Genomic DNA, 24,637 nt, shown 5'->3' on the forward strand with positions numbered 1-24,637 from the left:
ACTCAGTCTTGCCAGCATAGAAAATGCTATGTCAGGAGCACAAGCTTCTTCAATTTGAGCTTCCTACCTGCTTTAAGAAGACCAGTATCATTCCAGTACCTCAGAAAACAAAAACAAGGTAAAATGTCTTGATGACTACCTTTCTGTGGCTTTGACATCAATCATCATGAAATGCTTCAAGAGGCTGGTCATGGCCCACATTAATCCCAGCCAACCAAGCAACCTCAATCCAAGGCAATTTGACCAGGTCTACAGCAGACACCATCTATCTGGTTCTACACTCATCTTGGGAGCATCTGGTCGGTAAATATACCAATTTTTGACTATTGTTTACTGACAACATTTCTGTATTTAATACTAAAATTCAAGGCAAACTCATCTCAAAGGTCCTAAACCTGGAACTCAACACTTCCCTTTGCAACTGGATCCTGAACTTCCTGACCAATAAACCACAACCAGTAAGGAACACCTCCACCATGATCATTCTCAATGCTGACAATCTACAAGGCCGCATCTTCAGCCCCCTAGTCTAGTCTCTAGACCCTCATGACTGTATGGCATGATTTCACCCTAATCCCATCTGCAAGCATGCAGATGATACCACTGTAGTGCACTGTATCTCAAATAATAATGAGTCGGAGTACAGGAAGGTGGTAGAAAGCCTAGTCACTTGGTGATATGATGACAACCTTTCCCTCAATCTCAGCAAAACAAAAGAGCTGGCCATTGATTTCAGGAAGAGGGGTGGTGGACATGCTCCCATAGACTGTACATCAATGGTGCTGAGGTCAAGACGGCTAAGAGTTTCATGTTTCTAGGAGTGAACATCAACAATAGGCTGAGCTGGTTGATACCGCAGCCAAGAAAACCCACCAGTGCTTCTACTTCCTCAAGATGCTAAATAAATTAGGCGTGCCTTCTGTGACCCACATCAGCTTTTATCAATGCACTATAGAAAGCATCCTATCCAGAGCCATCACAGCTTGGTTCGACAACCACTCTGCCCAAGGCCATAATAAATTGCAGAGAGCTGTGAACACAGATCCATTCATGGACTCTCTCTCAACTTCTCACTACTTAAGAAAAATAACCACTGCAAGCAAAGATCCCACCCTCCCTCAATGTTCTCTCCTCTTCTCTCTCCATCGGGCAGCAGATAAAAAAAAGCCTGAAGGCATGAACCACCAGGCCCAAGCCAGCTTCTATGCTGCTTTTGTCAGATTATTGCATGGTCCCTTACCATGATAAGATGGACTTTTGACCTCACAATCTACCTTGTTGTGACAGTGTGTATCTTAACGTCTATCTCCGCTGCTCTTTCTCTATACTGCATTCTATTATTGTTTTACTTCGCACTACCTCAATGCACTGTTGTAATGGATTAATCTGTATGAATGGCAAGGTTTTCACTGTACCTCAGTGACAATAATAAACCAATTTACAAATTTCCCAAAAGGCTACATTGGAGGAAGTGCACATGACCCTCTGCTTCAGAGCCGTCTAGGTCCCTGGATGGTGTTGAAGGAGTAGGTGTAGGAACCTCCTGTGTTAGGGGTCAGATAAGGATAGGTGGGGAGGGATGAGTGATTTTTGGGCCAATTCATCCACTCCTGCCCAGCTGAGCCTTTCCTATCCATGTATCTGTCCAAATATCTTTACAACACTCTTCTAACAGTACATTCTATATATAACCCTTGGTGTGAAAAGGTTGCTTCTCGGGTCCCTTTTAATTCTTTGCCTTCTCACTTTCAACAATGGCCTCTAGTCACAGAGAGAGTGGACTCTGAGGAATTGAAAAGGAGGGAAAGAGTGTAACCAGTGTTGGGTTTCTGTTTTAGCTGGCAGACATGAAGAATGATGTGCTGGATGCGGAGACTAATAGGGTGAAAGGTGAAGATGAAGGGAGGACCATCAGGGTAGTAATCTCTGGATTACTCCATTGCCATGTGCTAGTCAGGGCAGGAAAAGGATGATAGTACAGATAAATGTGTGGCTGAGGGTCTGGTGCAGCGGGCAGAGTATCAGATTTTCTAGATCATCTGTCTCGAGGGGTCATTAGGATTTGGCTAGTGAGGAGTGATATTGGTGTAAGTGAACACAAAGCAAGATTTATGTGCAATCAAATAAACAACAGAACTGCTAGCAAAATGGATCAGATAAGATCAGATCTCCTTGAGATTGTGCTCTTCATATTCCCCAGCATCTCAAAGCACAGGTTACAGACCTTTGCCCCCTAGTTCTGTACTGACAGGGCTAATACTGCCAGCTCCAGGCCCTTGGCCTGACTGACAAGGTCAAGAAACTGGAGCCGGAGGTGGATGAACTGAGAACCTTCCAGAAGGCTGAAAACCTCACTGATGAAACTTTTACTGAGGTGGTCTCATCCAGAGTGTCCTGATCAGCTGCATCACCATCTGGCACGGGAGTTGTAACGCATCTGACTGCAAGTCCCTCCAAAGGATTGTAATGACTGATGACAGGATCATTGGGGTCTCTCTTCCATCCATCAAAGATATTTATCAGGAACACTGTGTGCACAGACCTCCTAGCATTGTCAATGGTCCTTCCCATCCATCCAACAATCTCCTTAACCCCCTACCATCAGGCATTAGATAGCATTAGGACAAGAACAGTTCAGATGGGAAACAGCTTCTTCCCCCAGGCTGTAAGATGGCTGACCTCCCTGCCACTACCCAGGTCTCACCATGCGTAAAGAGGCAGTAACATTGTACTGTTTACTTTTTAACTTATGTTGCAAGTGAACCTTATTATTTGTTAATTTACCAGTGTTAATATTACTTTATGTGTTATGTGCGTGAGTTATATGCACAATGTTGTGCACCTTGGTCTGGAGGAACCTTGTTTCATTTGCAGTATACACCTGTACAGTTGAATGACAATAAACTTGACCTTGAACTTGAGATGGGAACCCACCAGGTGAAATAAGGGGAGCTAAGCAGTCAGTGTAGGGTTCCCCTGTGGCCGTGCCTCTCAGTAACAAGTATACCTCTTTGGATACTGCTGGGGAGGGGATGACCTACCCAGGGCACAGCAGCAGCAACCCAGTCAGTGGCACTGTAAGATCTGCAGGGAAGGGTAAAATCAGGCAGAACAATAGTGATAGGAGACTTGATAGTTAGGCGGACAGATAGGAAATTCTGCGGTCGCAAAAGAGACACCAGGATTATGTGTTACTTCCCAGGTGCTAGGGTCCAGGATGTCTCAGAGTGGTTGCAGAAGATTCTCAAGAAAGTGGGTGAGCAGCCAGAGGTTATGGTGCACGTAGGTACCAAAGACATACATAAGTAGAAAGGGAGAAGAGGTCCTGCACAGTGAGTATACGGAGTTAGGAAGAGGCTAAAGAGCCAGACGTTTAGTGTAGTCATCTCTGGATTACTCTCACACCACATGCTAGTCAGGGCAGGGATAGGATGATAGTACAGATGAATGAGTGGCTGAGAACCTGAGAATGCAGCGGGAAAAGTTTTTGATTTCTGGATCTTTGGGATCTCTTCTGGGAAAGGTCTGACCTGTACAAAAAGGACTGGTTATACCTCAACCCAAGAGGGACCAATCTCTTTGCATGCAGGATTGCTAGTACTGTTGGGGAAGGTTTAAACTAATTTTTCAAGGGGATGGGAACTGGAGTGATAGGGCTGATAATGCAGCAGTTGGTATATAAGTCAATGCAGTGTGTAGTGAGACTGTGAGGAAGGACATGAAGATGAAAGGGCAAAATTATAGTTGGGTCATCAATGGCTAGTTGGCTAGGGCTTTGGGATTGAAGGTAAGGGAGAGGTTTGCTAACTTAAAAACGACACATCTGAGTCAACTTCACACAACTGCTTAAAGAACTATTTATTTCACTCACTTTAAACTTACTCTGAATAATATATTGTTAAAATTAGATGTTAATTTCAGATAGGTCCTAATTTACAACAATCCCCTACTTAAATTCCAATGTACAAAGTAACCAGAAAAGCAAAATGAAATTAGGTGACAAACAAGGGGAAATCTGCAGAAGCTGAAAATCCAAGCAATGCACACAAAATCGTGGAGGATCTTAACAGGCCAGGCAGTATCTATGGAAAAGAGTACAGTCGACATTTCAGACCAAAACCCTTTGGTGAATTTAATTCAATGTGGCCTCCTGCATAATGTGTTGATAAGTGAACTGTCTGATGCATTTAGTACTGGAATTTCAAAGTATCAAAATTTTGAATCTCTTGATTTCCTTCACATTTGTCCAGTAGGTGGTGCTCATTGATTGATCTGAAGCTGAAGAGCATAGTACTGTTCGTAGTAAGTGGGCCAGGCAGATTTACAAACCAATCACTCTGAGGACAGCTTATGTCTATCATATTTTAAATCCAGGGATAAGTAGGCAGAGGCATTTTCCCATCACATTAATGGAGATGGAAATACAAGAGCTTATTACAGTCAAACTTCTGTTTGGCCTGCAACAAAAGCAAATAATGAATATTTTTCACATGTAGATATCACCTCCTGACATTCTAACTTACACTGCAGTTCACTGGAGCCACCCTGCATTAGAAACAACTCTAACATGTTCTACCAAATGGATCAAAACCTTTCCAACCCATATCAATGCTGCCCAACCTGCTCAGTTCCTTCAGCATTTTGTGTGTGTACCTCTCATTTTTACTGTGCCAACATTGGTTTAATATGAATATGTAGTGCAAATCAGATCAAATTCATCACCATGACTAAATGTTATACTCATGTATAGAACAGAACCAAGCAAGGCACTGGGTTAATTTGCTGATCAATGCTAATCAACTGTCAGTCAATTGGTTCTACATTTGGCCTCACCATTCCAAAGCTAAGGAGAGGGTAGAGTGGCCAGTGTTCAACTCCTAGCTGAAATTTAAGAAGTCCTGCTAGAAAGCTGCTGCACCATTGGATTAGGTGAACAAAGAGCAGAATTGATCTTGGTAGGATTGGTTCCCATGGCTAATTAACTTGATATTCTTGCACAACTAACACATGCACTATCAAAGAATGGGAACAGTGGCTGAGAGATCATACATCTGAGAACCTGAACATAAAAAAGCCAGTGTCATGTGTTGCAGGAGGAGGAGATAAAACTGAGAAATTAAACCACCAAATGTTAATGTTAGTAATTACAGTCGGACTCTATACCTTGCCTTTATTGCTCCTTGGGTATAAGATGACCATGCAATACTCGACTTTTCCCAACATCGTTGGTATTGATTAATGTTTGATTGGATTTTTCTTTTCTTCCTGGGCTTTTTTTCTGCATCTTAAAAAATAAAATACTGTCTTATGATCTTGAAAGTTTTCCATAAATTACTAATAATACATTACAGTGCCTCAATTTTTATCTAGCATATTTATTAAGCAAAAGGCTGTCTGGGGGAAAAATGGTTAATTGAGCTACCAAGTTCACCTTGACAAGACCAGGCAAGATTTTTATACAGCCCTTCCAAGACCCTTATTCTCCATCCCAGACCTCTTTTTTATCTGCAACTATTACCAGTCAGATCAATAACCTTCCATCAAAGATATTTTCCTGACTCCAGCAACATGTGCATTTTTAATTGTTTGGTTTGATTATTTTAGATCTACAGACACCCATGTCATCTACAAACACCTATGAAATTTCCATTCCCATTCTTTATTGAGATACTGTACTTGTATTGATAACTCACTTGGGATTATTATGTACTCTTGCACCAGGCTCACTATGAACTAGAAGACGCATGAGTCGACAATGCTGGGATCTGGAGCAAGAGATAATCTACTGGAAGAACTTACCAGGTCCTGTCCTGACACAGGGTTATGAACCAATGTATCCATAATTCCTTCCCTCCAGATGTGAGACTTGACTCAGCAAGTTCTTCCAGCAGATAGTTTGTTGTTCACTATCAACAATACTGTGACCAACAAAACTGATGACTCAGAATGTGAGGACTCCTTATCTTTTGTTACAACCTCATATAATTTATATTTTTTTAAATCCAGATTTGCCTCAAATAATACCTTCTTATTTAAATTTCATTCCAGAGGTTTGAGTCATTTAGCATAGGACAGAGAGTATGCTGCAACTTCGGGAACAGATGCCTTTCCTTTGTAGGTAAATTTGAAAGATTTTATTGCACTTTTCAAAAAGTGACTGAGTTTCCCTTGGTAGCCTGGCCAATATGCAATCTGGTAGCAATGAAAAACTATAGCCAAAGAAATATTCTCAGAACTGATGGTTTTTATACACTTAACTGAGCAGAAGATTGTGAGTCTTGAGTCTGGGCTGAGGTCCCGCCTTACGTTCCAGTTTAGCATCAGCCTCAGAACACCTAGGCTGTTATGGCAGAATTCTTGACTTTCTCAATCACCCAATTATTCTACGTTAGATGTACTTAGTTGTTTTTTATTAGTATGTTTTCACCCTTTAATCTTTGTAAAAATCCCAAGATGCTTCACAGGTGTGTTACCTAAGAAAATTTGACACTGAGCCTCTTAAGGATATGTTAGGGCAAATTATCATGTCTTAAGGTTCATAACTGTGATACCAAAATATTAGATATTTTCACAAGTGAGGAGTAACCAATGGATCACATAAATTCCATTATGCAACTGGAGATACTTAGCTATCATACAGGAGAGATTCTGCTTATGTTAATTATGGTACCCCTGAAAACCAACACTCCATGGTAATTTTTGTAGCCCACAGAAATTAATTATTATCTTTGTGTGCCACATTGGTAACAATTTATGACTTTGCTTCAATCCTACTCCTTCAAATAATTCATGGAATTTAGAGCAAACAAGAAACAATACGCCCTATATACACAAAGGACCCTGGCTTGGGTCCTAATTGAGACCTAATACAATGGCTGTAATCAATACCGTTGGCTAATTGATCATTCACGAATGTGCTGTTCATGACAACGTACTGTATGCAAGTAGACCCCCATATTTCATTAACTTACACAATCACCATGCTGCATAGGCATTTAATTGGCAAAGTGCCCTAGAGCATTAATGAAAAGAAGCAAATTGAATGTATGACTTTGAGAATAATGAACAAAAAGATCTGTTTATTTAGCAAATAGATGCTGAACTTTCTTCAACAGTCAGCACAGTACATGAATTCCAAGAATGAATGAGCTCGGATGCAATATCTACTGTACACTGCAGAAGCAAGTATATGTTCCAAAGGCAAGGTTTGCTAACATTGTAATTGTTACATATTGCCTTTTAATAAAATTCACTTAGACAGATACAAGCTCATAAGTAGTTTCACAGATAAAATTAATCTAATTTAAATGCTTAATTTCTTGAGACAATTTCAATTTAGTAAACAACAAAATAAAAATTACATAAATTATGTACAAAGTCTGGTATACAGATGATTAATGAACAGAGCTAATATTTGACTACTTAATAATTACCTTTCAAAGTTTCTTTATTGTTCTCATACTCCAAGGAAGAAAAATTCTGATTTCCAAAGTTTTGTTTCAAATTAGCATTGTGCAATATATTCTTTGATGTTTCAATATTGCTGTCTTGCTCTAAGTAACTTTTCTCTTGAAAAGTACAATGCAGTGTTGAAACTCCTGGTATATTTTCTGCCAAAGGTACAGTTGCTATGTCTGGGTTGGGAATTGGGTTGTCTTCAGAATCCTGCTCATAAACAATGTATGTACTATCTGTTTGCTCACGGAAATGTGTCGGCAGTATGAATGAAGTAGTGTTACTATTTTCCGGTTCATGTTTTCCACAAGAGCTGTTGTTTTCATCTACTGTTTCTGTCAGATTTGTGTTTTCCTTCACTAACAGAACATCAGTTGGTTGCTGTTCTCTGGTCTGATGTTGGCCTCGTATTTTTTCCAGATGTTCCATGTACAGAAGATATTTTTGATATACACTTAGCTGAGACTCACATATTTCCAAAGAGAAACAAGTGCTGTTTTCCAAATTGTTCACATCATCTAACTTATACTCTTCAATTTCTGACTTTTCTTTTAATCCAACTACTACTATTTTCTCTTTATTGGAACTACCTCTGGAATTTGAATATGCTCTTCCATCAATATTACTGGTAGCATTACAATGTTGTGGTGTTATCCCAATCAGAACACATCCACATTCTGTACACCAGTTAACAGTGGAGCTGTTGTCACTTCTGCACTCAGGACAACATTTGACCAGATTATTTGCATGGAGGAAAGAGCTTCTATTTTCATCTGCTATTTGGCTTCTAACACTTTCTAAAGGCTCCTCCTTTTCAAACTGTATACTGGATGTTTCTGAATCATTGAAATCATATGATGATAACATTGGTAATGGAGACAATTTCAAAGTATTTTGTGCCTTATACTTGGTTGTTTGATACCTTACTTCATTTTCATCATTATTAGAGTTGGCCTTTTTATTTAATATTGCCAGATCTGGCAAATTTTCACACCATCTGCTGTCCATTATTATGTCACTACAATATTTTAGAGATCCTGATGAATGTGAAAGTAATGTTTTATTTGCATCTGTAATGCACAAGTTTCTGAACTTTTCAGGGAACTGATCACTATTTGCACTTCCCTGGGAAGCTTTCTCTACTTTACTTCCTTTATCTTGTTTGTTCCTTGTTATCTTTTCATTTGAACTTTCAATTATACATTTGGGGGCAAACGGTGATTTGAAATTAAAACCAGCATCGTCCAGGTTTGCTGAAAGTCCAGGTACATCAGCAAGTTTTGAGTGTCCCAGTGAAATTTCATAGTCACCTCCTGAAAAGTATTCCTCAGCTTTTTTGGTTTCCCATGCATAATTACGTTTTCCTTCATCACAAAACGTTGATTTGCAATATAGTGCAACATTATGCTTATTAACAGGAGTTGCGAATATATCTCCTGAACTGTCACAATATGCTACAGGAGATTGTTTAAGCATTACTGCTCTGGCAGATAAAGTAGGTTCTCCATTATTATTTTGATTGTTACTGCTAATGTGGTGTTTTGTCATATAATGCAGATTGACAGGGTTTTCCAATATTTCACCTGAATTGTTATATGTTTCTGGGCATTTTCTAAGTGTTACTGTTCTGGCTGATAAGGTTGGTTCACCATTATTGTTATAATAATTATTGTTACTGCTACACAAAAGTGGAGTGATATTGCTTTTTATAAAAGGTTCCATGAATACCCCATTCACTTGTCTGTTTTCAGTGATGTATTCATCATCTGAACCAGCTTCAAGGGGAATCCAAAAATAATTACCCTTGTTGAGTGCACTCACATTACTAGTCATAGAATGACAAGTTTCATTTGGTAACTCAGTCATCAGCTCTTTACTTTCCCCTGAATCTTTAAATTTCCATTTGTTATTTGAAGCATTATATGTGTGTACTTGCTCGGTATTTTTTCTTTCAAAAGTATTACTGGAATCAAAGTGACAATTGCTTGAAAGGCCAATATTTGTTGATGTACGTTGTTCTTGCACATCATTCTGGACAGTCATAAAGGAAGAAATTGGAACCAAATTTCTATGTGGCCTTTTTAAGTCAAACGAGTTGAAGCTTTCAGTTGAAATACCTGCTGAGCATTTTGCTTCATCAAATGCACTACTTACAGCAGCATTGTGGACAAATGTATTTGTATGTGAGGAGCAATTAAAAGTAGTTGTTTGTGGAGCAGGATTCAAGTGACTCTCAGCTAATTCTCTCTCATTTATGTTCATAGTGCTTTGATGGTCTTGGGTATGTGAATCGTTCTTATCCTTTTTTAGGATTTCTTGAGCCCAGCACACGATATGCCTGAGCTTCTGAATTTCTGATACAGAGGGATTCTCCAGGAAATTATAATCTGGCCTTGGCGTGCAAGCATCTTTCCCATCACTCTCAGAAATGTTCAACAATGTGTCTAGATCTCTAGAGTGCATCTGCCTTGTATCTTCAGTTCTTGTATGTTGAATTAATTCATTGATATGACATTCTTTTTCTACCAAAGGAACATTTTGCTCAGCATTAAGCGCAACTCTATGATCAATGTTAACTTGTTTGTCATTAGGTCCCAAACTGCCAACATCTCTGGATAAATTTGTGCAGTTATGGTTACGGTCCACAAAGTAAGCCAAACGCTTTGCTCGAAGAGTCTTCAGATCACGGGTACGAGGAGTGTCTGTTTTTAAGATGGTGACAGAACTTAAATCCTTTGACATTCCTGCAGTTGTAAACTTGTTCTGGAAGATATTAGAAATTCATATTATTTTCTGTGAATAATAATGAGTTCACAGTTAGGGAGAAAAGCACACTCATTTAAATACTTTTGTGTCATTTGGTTAGCAAAGGCTTCATAATATAATGGTGTTTATCATATAGTTTGCTTCACTACTTGGGGAGTTCATGTCAAATTCAAAATTGAAAAGGCAAGTATCTTCTAATGATACACATGATTGTTATATGTAATGGCTGTTAAGCGATTGTTTTTCCCTAAAACAATGAAATAGGACCAAAACAGGTCTCACCACAGCTTTAGAATTTAATGGTTGAAAACCCTCAGAAGACTTTGAATGCATGACTCTTTTTCAGTTTTTTCTGGCTGGCTTCACAAGTGCATCATCGGATTAGGAAAAGTTAAGATTTATTATATTAATAAACAGAATAAACAATCAAATCTCTTCTTAAAAGTATGGTAGATTAAAAGAACATTACCCCAAGCACTAAAATTCAAAACTGGAAACAACTCTTATATACAGTTTTAGCAAGTGTGAAGTGTTGCAGTCCCCACAATAATTAAATAACACCTAAGAGACTGTCTCATGTACTAACATTTTACTTTTAAAATCATAAAATGGATTTATAAATAGAGAACTATACCAAAGGGGGAAATGCTATGCACAATGAGAAACAAAGGCACAAGAGACCAGAGGTATAGGAATCTGAAGCAAAAAAAAACTAATCCCTGGAGGAGCACAGTGGACTGAGAAGCACCTGACCCAAAACATCAACTATCCCTTTACCTCGACAATACTGCCCAATTTGTTTTTTTTTTAATTTTGCACCATGACAAATAAAAGTGGATTAAAAAGATCATTTTATGTGCTACAACTATCACTCCCTCTGTCATTGACCCCCAGCCATGCAATAGAAACTCTCTCTGCCCTTCTCCTGGCAGCAGTGAACAAGTCCAAGCAGGCTCTGGTATAAAATGGGATCCACTTATCCTGCTAATAAAACAACTCTTTTCTAGTACAGATCTGCGGAAATATCCCGGGTTCAACCCATGCCCTTCGTATTTCCCTCCAACTTGTATCTTGCTTCTTGTTTGAAGAGTTGTAACTATACCTGAGAAACTTGGATGTGGTGGAATTCAAACAGGAATGGTTTATAATAAGCACTGAAATCGTTGACTGTTTTAGATATCTTGTCATTGCTTCTCCTCTATCTGTGTTTCTCCTCGGAAACTGCCCCTTAATTTGCAGGAAGCCTCCAATTTGCGTAAAGTGCCTGTGGACCTATGCCACGGCGGCAAACACCATTACTCAGAGCAGACAGGTCCCCACGGCAACCAGACACCACTAAATGCAGACTCACTCTGCTCCTTATATATACACCTGTCGTCTGTGTAAGGGAGATAAATGCAATAAAACTCCCCCTTACTTTTGTAGTATCAAACGTTGACAAAGGTTGCTTCTAGTCAAAGTTTCTTCCAGACAAGACGACGCGGATAAATTGAGCCGGCGAACCCCACTGGAAGTGAGTGCAGCTCCGCCTCGCGTGTACTGTTGTATGCTACCGTTTCCATGGAGACAGCCCAGCAACGCCACCCAGCTTTGTTCCACCCCAGGAAGAATGGCCCGGTGACAATCCCCACCCTCACAAATGCGTGTGAGGCTGTAGGAGATGGAAGCGATGCTCTAAACATGCGGTCAAGAGTTACTATTTATTTGTTGAAAGGAGTTGGAGGAAAACCGTTTTAGTTTACCTTCCCCCCCCCCCCCGTAAGAAAAGTTAGGAAATCGCGAAGCTTGGAGGGATGAGGTGGAAAGGAGATGAAGTAAAACTGTAAAGACCAATAAAAGTCATTAACTATACAGTACTCCATAGCAGCACGGGGAGTCAGTATCAAATAAAGTTGGTTTGAATCCATAGGGAATAAAAGAACCAATAGGGAAAGATGTAAAATATTACATTTTAAGCGATTTTTTAAAAATGTTTTTTTGCTTTTATTGGTCTTTTTTTATGTCTCGCCTCACGATTATCACACTCTGGATGGAGATATAAAGTAGGTCATTTATCTAACGAGTTTGCGTGGTGATACTAAGGGCAAACGTGCAATTCAAGTAAGTAATTTGGGAAAAGGAGAAGCTGAAGGAAATAAATTTGATGGCTAATGGCCTGGATGAAGATCAGAAATAGAGCAGGAATCGCGGTAGCCGATTAGTGTGTGTAGTGGCGAGTAATGGAGTGAGACAGCAGTGAAGATGGTGGTGGTGTGAGATATGAGTAAGAACGGAGCACTACCGTGAGAGTGGGATGTCAGCCGTAAACCGTTTATAAAACAAAGATGAGAGGCTTGAACGAGTAATATTTGACTCGTGTTAGGTACTGTGATTGAAGGGATGTAGAACTACGAGTAACAGTTTTAGTTCTGGGACCCTCCCTCATCTGGGCCTATTTTGGTGAACTTTTCGGGGTAATTCTGAGAAGTTACCAGTACAAGAGAGAGCAGCGGGTACAGATTTCCAGCTCCCTGGCCGTTACAATGGGCTGTAGCACTCTGCATTCAAAGGGCCTGTGTCAGTGGCAGCAGCCTTTGTCCTTGGGCTCACCAGCTGTCACAGCTGCCGCTATCTCTGAACATCTGTGAATGTATTTACCATTCAGTAACACTTGGACCTGTTTTAAAAACAATAAAACTATTGTTTAAAAATAAACTAAAAGGTGCATTTATCTGGATAAATACACACATACAAAACAAAGTGCATTGACACCGACATAAAACAAAAAAAAATCTACTGGGAGGTCTTCAGAAATTTGTGATGCCTTATTGGGTAGCAGCAATGGCAAAGACAGAGAGGTCACAGTGAGCTTCGACCTATACCAGGACTTCCCAACGAAAGATGGCTACCTCCTGGTATCAGTGCCCGCATAGTCAGCTTATCTGGGCTGTTACATTCCTAACCTTCAGGTCAAAGTTGGCTCTCTGATGATTAATGCAGGTTAGTTTTTCCTTATTGAAAACAATTGCTTCAGTGCTTTAATGGTGGAGGAAATCAAGAGAATATGGTTTTTATAATTCTAGATTGTGGTATAAAGTCATTACTGCTCAAAATTAAATTGTTTATTTTGTTGACAATATGACCACCAAGAACTGAAAATGATATAATGGGAGCTGGCGAAAAAGCCACAAACCATATGGGCCCAATTAATAAACAAATGTATAAACATGGGGTTATAAACAAAAAAAAAGCTTTGACCAATGACCAATCTAGATGTTGGAAGGAGGGGATTTCACTCAGGTCCACTGCTCAGGTAGAGAAGCCAGCAGTGGGGTTGCTACAGCAAAAAGATCTTTGCCCAGTGACCAATCAGTGTTTGGGATTGATTAGCAAGAGCAAAGTAAAGGAAGGCAGGGAGGGGCAAATGTAGCGGTCATTGTCTGAGTGGACAGAGTCAAAGTGATGATCTTGAGGCTTCCAGGAAGTGAGGCTTCATTCAGAGAAAGGAGAGCTCCAGGTTAACATTTTTCCCTTCTCTTCTTTATATCTGCTCAGCTCGGACAGCAGAGATGCCAGGCAGGATAGTTGAACGCTCCTCTTCAGGGATGTAGGAAGGCAGGGTGTCTTCCAGTGTCCCTGATGACTACAACTGTGAGGTGCATCCAGCTGCACCTTTTAACAATCTGCATTAAAGAGTTGGAGCTGGAACTGGATGAGCTCCAGATCATTCTGGAGGCTGAGGAGTGATAGATAGGGCATACAGAGAGGTAGTTACACCCAAAGTGCAGAACACAGGAGACCAGGTGACATTCGGAAAAGGGTTAAGGAGACAGTGCAAAGTACCCCTGTGAACATTGCCCCAACAACAGGTATGTCACTTTGGATACTATTGGGTGGGAGGGGGGGGGGCTGCTGCTGGCCTAACAGAGGGAAGTCACAGTGGCTGGGTTTCTGGCACTGAGTCTGCCTCTGTGACTCAGATAGGGAAGGGGGCAAAGAGGCTGACAGTGGTGATACAGGATCAGTTAGTTAGGGGAACAGACAGGAGTTTCTGAGGGCAAGAATGAGATTCCTAGTTGGTATGTTGCCTCCCAGGTACCAGGGTCTAGGATATTGTACCTTTGATCAAGTACTCAGCATTCTTAAGTAGGAGGATGAACAGCCAGAATTCATAGTCCACGTACAATAGGTACCAATGACATAGGTAAGATAAGTGATGAAGTTCTGCACAGGGAGTTCAGGGAATTAAATGCTAAGTTAAAGGGCAGAACCTCCAGGGTTGTGATCTCAGGGTTGCTACCTGTGCCATGTGCTAGTGAGGCCAAAACTAGAAAGATTTTACAGTTTAATACATGGGTAAGGAGTCGATGTAGGAGCGAGGGCATAAGATTTTTGAATCATTGGGGTCTCTTCCCGGGAAGGTGAGATCTGTGTAGGCATGTCAGTTTGCACCTGAACTGGGGAGGGTGGGGGTGAGATAGAGGTGGTTTATTAATGCTGCACGGTGGGGTTTAAACAAGAGTGGCGGGGGATGGGAACCAGAGTGCCAGAACAGTTAGTAGAGAGGTTGTAGAGGCAGATGATGGTAAGACCTCAGACAATGTTAAGAATCAAAATGCTGAACAGTGTGCATCTAGTGTCCAGCACTGCATATATTTCAATGCAAGAAGTATTGTAGGAAAGGCAGATAATAGTGCTGAAGTTGAGGTAGCTGGTTTACAATCGGAGGCAATGTGTAGTGCAAAGAGGCTACTGACAGGGCAAAATTGCAATCAACAGGATGAGTTGCAACTTAAAAGGCAGACAAAATCAAAGGGGTGAATACAGGAATGAAGGTATGATATTTGAATGTGTGCAATGTACAGTATGAGGTAGATGAACTTGCAGGACAGTTGCAGATTGGCATGTATGATGCTGTAGGCTTCACTGAATCATGGCTGAAAGATTACAACTGGGATGTCCAATGAAACACATTGTATTGAAAACTCAGGCAAGAGAGCAGAGGAGGCAGCATTGCTCTGTTGGTAAAATATGAAATATAATCATTAGAAAGAGGTGACCTAGGGTCCGAAGGTATTGGTGTTGCGCTAAGGAACTGCAATGGTAAAAAAGACCCCAATGGGAGTTTATACTGACTCTAAGACAGTAGTTAGGATGTAGTCTGCAAATTACAATGGAAGATAAGAAAATGTATGCTAAAAGGGCAGTATTACAATAGTTTTCAATATGCAGGTAGATTGGGAACATCAGGTTGGTGCTGGAATCCAGGAGCAAGGAATTTCCAGAGAACCTATGAGATGGCTTATTAGTGCAGCTTGTGGTTGAGCCCACTAGATGATCAGCTATACTGCATTGGGTGTTGTGCAATGAACCAGAATTGATTAGAGAACTTAAGGTAAAAGAACCCTTAGGGGAAAGAGATCATAGTATGTTTGAATTCACCCTGAAATTTGAGAAGTAGAAACTAAAGTCAGATGTATCAGTATTACAGTGGAGTAGAGGGAATTACAGATGTATAAGAGAGGAGTTGGCCAGAATTTACTGGAAAAGAACACTGGCAGGGATGACAGCAGTGCAGCAATGGCTGGAATTTCTGGAAGCAATTCGGAAGGCACAGGATATATACATCCCACAGAGGAAGAAATATTCTGAAGGAAAGATGACATAACCATGGCTAACAATAGAAGTCAAAGCCAAGATAAAGCCAAAAAGAGAGCAAAAATTAATGGGAAATTAGAGGATTGTGAAGCTTTTAAAAACCAACAGACAGTAACTGGAAAAGGTCATTTAGAAGGTAAAAATAGAATACGAATGAGGATACTAAAAGCTTCCTCAGATACATAAAGTGTAAGAGTGGCAAGTGGATATTGGACTGCTGGGAAATGATGCTGGAGAGGTGATAATGGGGACTAAGGAAATGGTGGACAAACTGAATAAGTATTTTGCATCAGTCTTCACTGTGGAAGACACTAGCAGTATGGTGGAAGTTCCAGGTGTCAGGGGTCATGAAGTGTGTTAAGTTACCATTATTAGGGAGCAGGTTCTTGGGAAACTGAAAGGATTGAAGGTGAGTAAGTCACCTGGATCAGATGGTGTACACCCCAGGGTTCTGAAAGAGATAGCTGAAAGAGATTGTGGAGGCATTAGTATCATCTTTCTAGAATCACTAGACTTAGGAATGGTTCCAGAAGACTGAAAAATTGCAAATGTCACTCCACTCTTCAAGAAGTGAGAGAGGAAGAAGAAAGGAAATTATAGACCAGTTATTCTGACCACATTTGTTGGGAAGATGTTGGAGTCCATTATTAAGATGAGGTCTCAGGGTACTTGGAGCCACGAGATAAAATAGGCTGTAAATGATAAAATAAGGGACTGTGTAGGGACTGATTCTTTTTACATTATATGTCAATGATTTGGATGATGGCATTGGTGGTTTTGTTGAAAAGTTTGCAGATATGAAGATAGTTGTAAGGCAGGTAGCTTTGAGGAAGTAGAGAGGCTACAGAAGGACTTGGGCAGATTAGAAGAAAGGCCAAAGAAATGGCAGATGGCAGGAAGTGTATGGTCAGCACTTTGGTAGAAAAATGAAAGGGTTGACTATTTTCTAAATGGAGAGAAAATTAAAAAAAAACTGAGGCATAAAGGGACTTGAGAGTCCTTGTGCAGGATTCCGTAAAGGTTAATTTGCAGTTTGAGTCTGTGGTGAGGAAGGCAAATGAGATATTAGCATTCATTTCAAGAGGACTAGAACATAAAAGCAACAATGTAATACTAAGACTTTTTAAAGCACTGGTCAGGCCTCACATGGAGTATTGTGGGCAGTTTTGGGCCCCATAGATTAGAAAGGATGTGCTGAAACGGGAGAGGGTTCAAAGGAAATGATTCCACAATTGAATGGCTCATCATATGTAGAGAGTTTGATGGCTCTGGGGCTGTACTCACTAAAATTCAGAAGAATGAGGGGTGACCACATTGAAACCTATCAAATGGTGAAAAGTCTTGATGGAGTGGATGTGGAGAGGATATTTCCTATGGTGGGAAGAGTCTAAGACCAGAGGACGTAGCCTCAGAATAGAGGGGCTTCCTTTTAGAACGGAGATGAGGAATTTCTTTAGGCAGAGGGTGGTGAATCTGTGGAATTCTTTGCCACAGGCAGTGGTGGAGGCTAAGTCTTTTATGTATATTTAAGGCAGAGATTTATAGATTCTTGATTGGTCAGGGCATCAAGGGATACTGGGAGAAGGCAAGGAGAATGGGAGTGAGAGGAAAATTGGATCAGCCATGATGATTAAAATATGGAACAGACTTGATGGGCTAAACAGCCTAATTCTGCTCCTATACCTTGTGGTCTTTTTGCATGTAACCAGAAGTATATCATGTAATGTTTCTACTGTTCATTATTCTTACAGAAGGTGCACTTATCATTGAAACTGATAATCAGAGACTGAATGTGCTCCAGTTATGTTACATTAGTGGAAACTAAACACCATTAATGGGCATCTCCCTCTCACAATGAAAGACATCCATTTACTATTACATTTTCTTTGAGAGTCCTTCAGTATTCTGAACCCAGACTCTCCCGTAGATATTCCAAGGTGCATCAGAGGATTGATAGTTCCATTTAATATCAAAGACTATATACAATATACAACTTAAAGTTCTTAGCAGACATCCCCAAAAACAGAAGAGTACCCCAAAGAATGAGTGACTGTAAAAATGTAGGAACCCCAAGGCCCCCCCTTCTCCCACTCCCATGCACAAGCAGCAGCAATGCAACGACCCTCCTGCCCCTCACCTACTTCAGCCAGAAAGTATCAACACCCTCCACCAAGCTGACAAGCAATAGCAGACCGGCCCCCCAAGAAAGACCATGATCTGCAGTGTAATAAAAGCTAGTCATACCCTCAAGAATTTGACATCCCACGGGCTCTCTCTCTCTCTTCCCCCCCCCCACCCCCAATAAAGGGACAGAGAAATGTCACAGTGAGAGCTGAGACTAACAAGACATCCACGTGAAACACTGTCTCAGGAAAGCATCATCCATCATCAGAGAACCCCACCACCCAGGACATGTTCTCTTCTTGCTGCTGTCACCCTTAGGAAGAAGATACAGGAGCCTCAGGACTCAGCACCAGGTTTAAGAATAATTACTATCCCTGAACCATCAGGCTCTTGAACCAAAGGGACAACTTCACTTGCCCCATCATTGAAATGTTCCCACAAACAATGGATTCACTTTAAAGGATTCTTCATCTCATGTTCTCGATATTTATTGTTTATTTATTTATTTTTGTATTTGTACAGTTTATTGTCTTTTATACACTGGCTGAAGTTGGTGCAGTCTTTCTTTCATTTTGTATGGTTATTATTCTATGGACTTACTAAGCATGCCTGAAAGAAAATTAATCTCAGGATTGTATATGGTGACATATGATCTCTGATCATAAATTTAATTTGAACTTCAAATATGTTTTTGATCACCTATTTTTGTTTACATAATTCTTTGCGAGTTATACGTAAAAGATGTGAATGGCATATATCATCACTCCACCATGTCATATGTGCGCGTCTCATTAAAATAAAACATTGAGAATAGACAGATTATTCCCAGCTCCTTGTTTTCCTTTTAATTAGTTTTATGCTTTAGAGTTATAAAATGTAACATCAATCATCAGGCTCTTGAACCAGAGTGGATAACATCACTCACCCCAGCACTGATCCCACAACCTATGGATTCACTCTCAAGTACTTTATATCTCATGTTCTCAATTTTTATTATTTATTTCCAATTTTGGTATTTGCACTATTTATTCTCTTCTACATTGGCCATTTGTCTGTCTTTGTGTGCAATTTTTCATCGATTGTTTCTTTTTATTACTGTGAATGCTCACATGAAAATGAATCTTGGGGTAGTAAATAGTGACATCTATGTACTTTGATAATAAATATACTTTGAACTTTTAACACTGAGGAGAGATTTGAATTAAAAAAACAGAATCTTAAAATCTGTGGCATTGTTTTACTGGGAACCAGTGACCGCAGAAGTAATGGATATCCAGGCTGATGCAAATTAGAATACAGGCAACAGAGTATAAGGCGATCCGTAATTTACAAAGAATAGAAAATAGCTGACCATTTACAAACGTTACAAAATTCTCTGCCATTCTATAAGAGGGGAAGTTGAGCATCCTGTGATGAAGCTCTGCTTTCCTTGTAGTTGATAACAATCAGTGTAATGTGCTGCTACAATAAAAAATGGAACAGAGCAGAAACACTCAATGTCAGGCCGCATCTGTGAAAAGAGAAATAGAGTTAACATTTCAGTTGAAGACCGTCAGAACTGGCAAAGAGGAGGGAGAAAAACAAAGTTTTAAGCTGCAGAGAGAGTGGTGGATGGATAGAGAAAGGGACTACCTCTGAGAAGGTGCAGCCAGGATTGCTGTTGCTGTCAATTGGCAGCCAACCTGCTATAAGCCATTTCCTCATGTTCTTATGGCAGTTAACTATATATTTTAGAAAAGGATTACTATAAATTGACAATAATAACAAATTATTTGAAATCGTGGGTCCATTTCCAATGCCATACACTGGAATATTAAAGCAGAAGATAGGACATAATTATTTAAAAGAAAAAAGTATTAAAGATCAATGAAAGTTCTTTTGTTCAAATGCACTTTTATTGTTGGTTTGTTATGGTTATAACATATAAAACAATCCAGGCATTATTTAACATTTAAATATGAAATGCCAACCTTCTCAACATTTAATAGCCTAAAGTTACAAGTGATTCCCTGTATGATTGAATTTTTCATGACAATATTCTGATTTTCCCCAAGGTTGTTTACAAAGGTTGGCCAAACAACAATTAGTGAACTATCCTACTTACACAGCATACCACAGCAAGAACACCACAATGTGAATACATACTATATATTCTATCTCTGCTATCCACCTCAGTTCTCAACAAAATCTTAAAAATTATCCCTATGTATTTCTACATAGTTCATCTAACTTTTATTAACAATGTATGCAAGTCAGTGAATGAAAATGAAGTGAAAATTTGACAAAAGCTTTGAAAACAGTTTGTTATGAATACAATAATGCAAAGAGCCTTTTGCCTTTTGGGATACTTTAGAATTTCATGTTGGCAAACAACACAAAGGTAATACAAGGAGCAGAATTCACTGTAAATAACTGTGTTTTGCTCTCTTTAATTGCCCTTCTGCTGTCCAAAGAAATACCATTTTGTTCATTTGCAAGCAAGCGTCTGATGCTATTGTAAGTATCTTCTGTTAACTCAATTGTTGCAATGATTAATTCACATTTTTACTTATTTGCTTTAATTATTTAACTTAGCCATCTTATTTACTAAAATTTTATTGCAACATTCTGTCAGTAAGAATGAGCATGTTTCAGCAACCTGATTATAAAAAGATCAGTTTAATATTAAGAATTCATGAAATACAGTGGAATCTGATAATTGGACCATATCAGTGGAAAAAGCTTTCTCAATATTTTACTGAATTCAGCACTTCTGGTTAACATTTCATTATAATAATTGGCTTCAGTCAGTTCCTACCAGTACTTTGGTAAGCAGCCTGACAGTCAAAATAATTAGAATAGTATTCAAGGCTTTTAAGAAAATGATACATACAGTATTTGATCATGCTTTAGTGATAATTTATTAATTTTAATTTAAATTAAATTAATTTCTGTAACTTTATTGATAATCAATATTGAATCTTGTTGAATTGCACATTCTTTTAACTTAATTATTTAATTGCTTACTTTCAAACTAGCTTTATGGTTGTGACGTTTATCTATAAAACCAACTTGCCAGTCAATTAAGCAATAGAAAGAATTTTACATTTCAGTAGCTCAGCTCTCATTATGCACTATCCAATTTAGTTCAATATATGTTAGCTCTATTTAGATAATATGATGATTGAATCCATTTACCAATTAAATGCTGTAATTGTGGTTTTGGTCTGTACAGAAAAATAACTCCTGTACTGTGTATCTGAGTACAAAGTACTGTGCTGGATTTGAAACGGTGCTGAAACACACAATGAAACTACATTGTAAAGGTCTAAAGAACATTTCATAGAAAGCTGCTGCATAGAAACAGAAATTGCCAGAGACTCTAGTGAGTCAACAGCAAGAGTAGATTTTAAATGATTTGTTTTTACCTTCACAGTATAAATTACTTTGATAACATTTTCATCCATGACATAAAAGTTTTCATATTTTAACAGTATGGTAAAATTATATCAATATGCTTAGTACTTTTATAACTTGATCATGAAGTGAAATAATTATTGAACATATTTAGCATAATGCAAGTTAAATGGATGCAAAATACTATGTTTTACCATGTGATACAAGACACAGATCAATGGAATTCCTAGAAAATTTGTGGGAATGTTTCATTTTCAATTATTTACTCCCTTTCTCTTGTTGTTCTGGCAGTCTCCTACTGAAGTTATGGCAGTAGATTCAAAGATCACCTATGCAAGTTATAGACCATTTCCATATAAATTGTTTTCAAAACAAAGGAAGACACTTTGGTTCCATGCACATGACTAATGCAATGAATTAATTCATAGGAAATTGGGCATATTTGGAGGTGAAATGCATATGCATGGTATGCAAACTAAGTGACAATGCATTGATCACCATTTATTTCAGATGCAACTCCTAATATTCATTTGAGTGAGTTTGCACCAAGCAGAATCAGATGGTGATATAATAGTTGTTAACTGTGCTTCTGCTGGTTTTGTGCCTTGCCCAGGTCCAGTAGGAACCCTATACATTGTACAGACTATTTTTTTCTAAAATTATTAATTAAATTATTTAAATAAGTTTAAGGAATTTAAATAAAAAAGTTTATAAACACTGATTATTGAAGTATACAATGCTTTGTAAGCAACAAATGGAATTTCTATAAAGACCTCTTTAAAAAGGTGAAGTGGTGAAACTTAATGAGATGAATATTATTCTCTGTTCAACTTGTGAATGGTATTCTGGTGGAGCAGATCACCCACTTCATCTGGAAATTTTTTTAATGAAGGTTACAAGAGATAGCTGATATCATTCAAAATACGATGTGTTTACCTGCAAACTGAAATGTACCAATAAAACAATGGTAGCATATTTGAAACAACTTCACTAATTTGCTACCTCAATCAAAGAGTTTCAAATCATTGAAATCCTGGTATGGTCATTAATGACTGATGTAATATAAAATGCTACTTTATTTGTGAAAAGATCAGAAATGTGACTCTCGTAAGTGTAAACTTTTGATAAATGAAAACTAAAAACCTGAAAACTTGTAGATGGAAATGTATAAGGCACTTAAAAACTTTGAGAAATGAAAATAGCAAAATTGTTGAAATGTGAAGGAATTGTCAGTAAGCTGCATCAGCTGAAAGGTAAAATTGACCTGGTCATGCAAGGATAAAGCTCTGGCAAGCAAACAAAACGTGCCGTGTATAAATAGTTAGATAAAGGTGAAATTAAGGGTGTTTTACTGTAAAAGAGCATCAACAGAACTAGAATTGTGGTACCATGGGCAAGAAAAAAATAAGATTGGCCAGAAAGATTTGAAGAAAAGCAATAAAGATTATTCCAGGAACTCAGTAATTTTAAGGAGGCACGGATTTGGTTCATTGAGAATGAAGAATTGAAGAAATAGAAAGCTATTTTTAAACAATGGGAATAAAATAAGAATGCAGAAAAGCACAGTCTCACCTATAACCATAAAGGGAAACTTCATGATATTAATTCCTAAGACATACTTGAGCAGGAACTGAAAATATTCTTAAATTGTTGTAGAGATATGGATCAAAAAGTCAATCAGCTTTTCAAGATATTCCAACCATGATGGTATCTATCAGGATCAGTGCTTGAGCCACAGATGTTCATGACTTTTCTCAATGATTTGACTGAGTCTAAATGCCACATTTCAAAGGTAACTGATGATGCAAAGCTAGGTGAAATAGTGACAAGAATGTTAAGAGGTTTAATGGAGGATACAGACAAGCTAATTGAACATTAGCAGATATAATGTAGATGTGAATTTATATACTTCAGTGCACAAAATAGAAATAATGAGAGACTGAGGAATGATGTTTATAGGTATCTGGATGTCATTCTACAGAAGTCATTGAAGGCAAACAAGGGCAGCAAGGAGACAGGAAAATAAATAGTAGGTTGTCCTTTAATTCACAAGCTTTCACTCTGAACAAAGATGTCTTTCTGTATTATATAGGGCCTTAGTGGAACAATACCTTAATTATTGTCTCATCTTCATCTTAGTCTATCCCTCAAGGAGCATATGACTTGCTTGTGTGAATTCTGAGGTGACTAATGAGGCCTATGTGGAAACCTCAGTCTTCTCCATAGATGGGACAGAAAGTGCCTAAAGATGTCTGGCAGGTGGATGGTCTGTGAGGTGGCACGGTCTTTCTGCCATTTACTATGGGCTTCTCAGTTGTCCAACACATTGAACTCTAAGTTCTCAATATCTAATACTCCTTCTCCACTTTAAGTGGCATAGTTCAGGGATTCTCAAGAGGGTTTCCAGAGAGCTTTGAGCATACCCTTCAGTTTCTGCTATCTTCCTTCTGAATCCAAAGACTCTAATCATGATGCGAGTATACCTAATTCTATCCCACAACCATCTACTCAAAACAGTGTTGTATATTCACACCAACAACAAACTGAAAAGGCCATATTCCAGTTAGAACATAACAAGGCTTCAAGGGCAAATAGTATATCCTCACTGAACTACAACTTTGCAGTAAAGAACAAATTCAGAATCTAATTGTCAATATCTGAGGAGAAGAGGATAGACTGCAGCACCTCAGTGATGCTGTGTCCATATCAACTTCAAGAAGTGAGGCAAATGCAACCTTGGTAATTACAAAGGGAGACCACTGCTGGCTGCTGTTTAGAAAGGTCATCCCAGTTCCTCCTCAATCACTGTCTCCTAGTGGCAAAGCTACACTCTGAATCACAGTATAATATTCAGTTCTCGTCTCATTGCCCCCAGGAAAGGACGTACTTCCTGTTGAGGGAGTGCAGCAAATCACTTTCATGTATTCATAGTACTGAAATACTAGTGAATACCGGGGTGATGGGGTGATTCTATAGATGGCAGGTTTGCCATCGATCAAGAAAGAACGAGTAGATGAAGCCTATATTTTCTAGAGTGTTAGCTTTTAAAATGGAGTCTGAAACCCTTGAAAGGGTCAAAGGAAGCTTAAAATAAGGGATCCCCTATCTATTCTTTTACATCAACACCAATTTGCTGATGAGAAAACTTAGTATGATTGTGTTATATGTGAACTATTTGATTAAAGCAGGCCACCTGAAAATTTGACAGTAAACCTATTTGTGCTTTTAGAGGAGTAAATCTCACTGAATCTTGCAAAAT

General features: G+C 38.9%; 1 protein-coding gene and 1 long non-coding RNA gene across 6 annotated transcripts in view; one reads left to right on the forward strand and one right to left on the reverse strand.

Annotated features, from left to right (window-relative positions):
- The window catches only part of LOC132394082 (uncharacterized), a 28,339-nt gene extending 18,438 nt beyond the window's left edge, over nucleotides 1-9,901 (forward strand). The window contains exon 5 of the long non-coding RNA XR_009512168.1: nucleotides 9,766-9,901. This is a non-coding gene — a long non-coding RNA (uncharacterized LOC132394082). The remainder of the gene's footprint in view (nucleotides 1-9,765) is intronic.
- LOC132394079 (uncharacterized) overlaps nucleotides 1-12,870 on the reverse strand; it is a 103,519-nt gene extending 90,649 nt beyond the window's left edge. For 3 of the 5 annotated variants that reach the window (XM_059969789.1, XM_059969786.1, XM_059969790.1), the window contains exons 1-3: nucleotides 11,639-12,870; nucleotides 7,434-10,218; nucleotides 5,164-5,284 (exon numbers count right to left, since the gene is read on the reverse strand). In XM_059969789.1, the coding sequence (XP_059825772.1) occupies nucleotides 5,164-5,284; nucleotides 7,434-10,197 (2,885 nt within the window). In that variant the 5' untranslated portion in view covers nucleotides 10,198-10,218; nucleotides 11,639-12,870. Of the gene's footprint in view, nucleotides 1-5,163; nucleotides 5,285-7,433; nucleotides 11,300-11,323 lie in introns of those variants that run through there. The other 2 variants (XM_059969787.1, XM_059969788.1) reach the window with 2 other exon arrangements.
- Between the last annotated feature and the right edge of the window lie 11,767 nt (nucleotides 12,871-24,637).

Source organism: Hypanus sabinus, chromosome 5 (assembly GCF_030144855.1).
Source record: "Hypanus sabinus isolate sHypSab1 chromosome 5, sHypSab1.hap1, whole genome shotgun sequence".
NCBI lineage: Eukaryota > Metazoa > Chordata > Chondrichthyes > Myliobatiformes > Dasyatidae > Hypanus > Hypanus sabinus.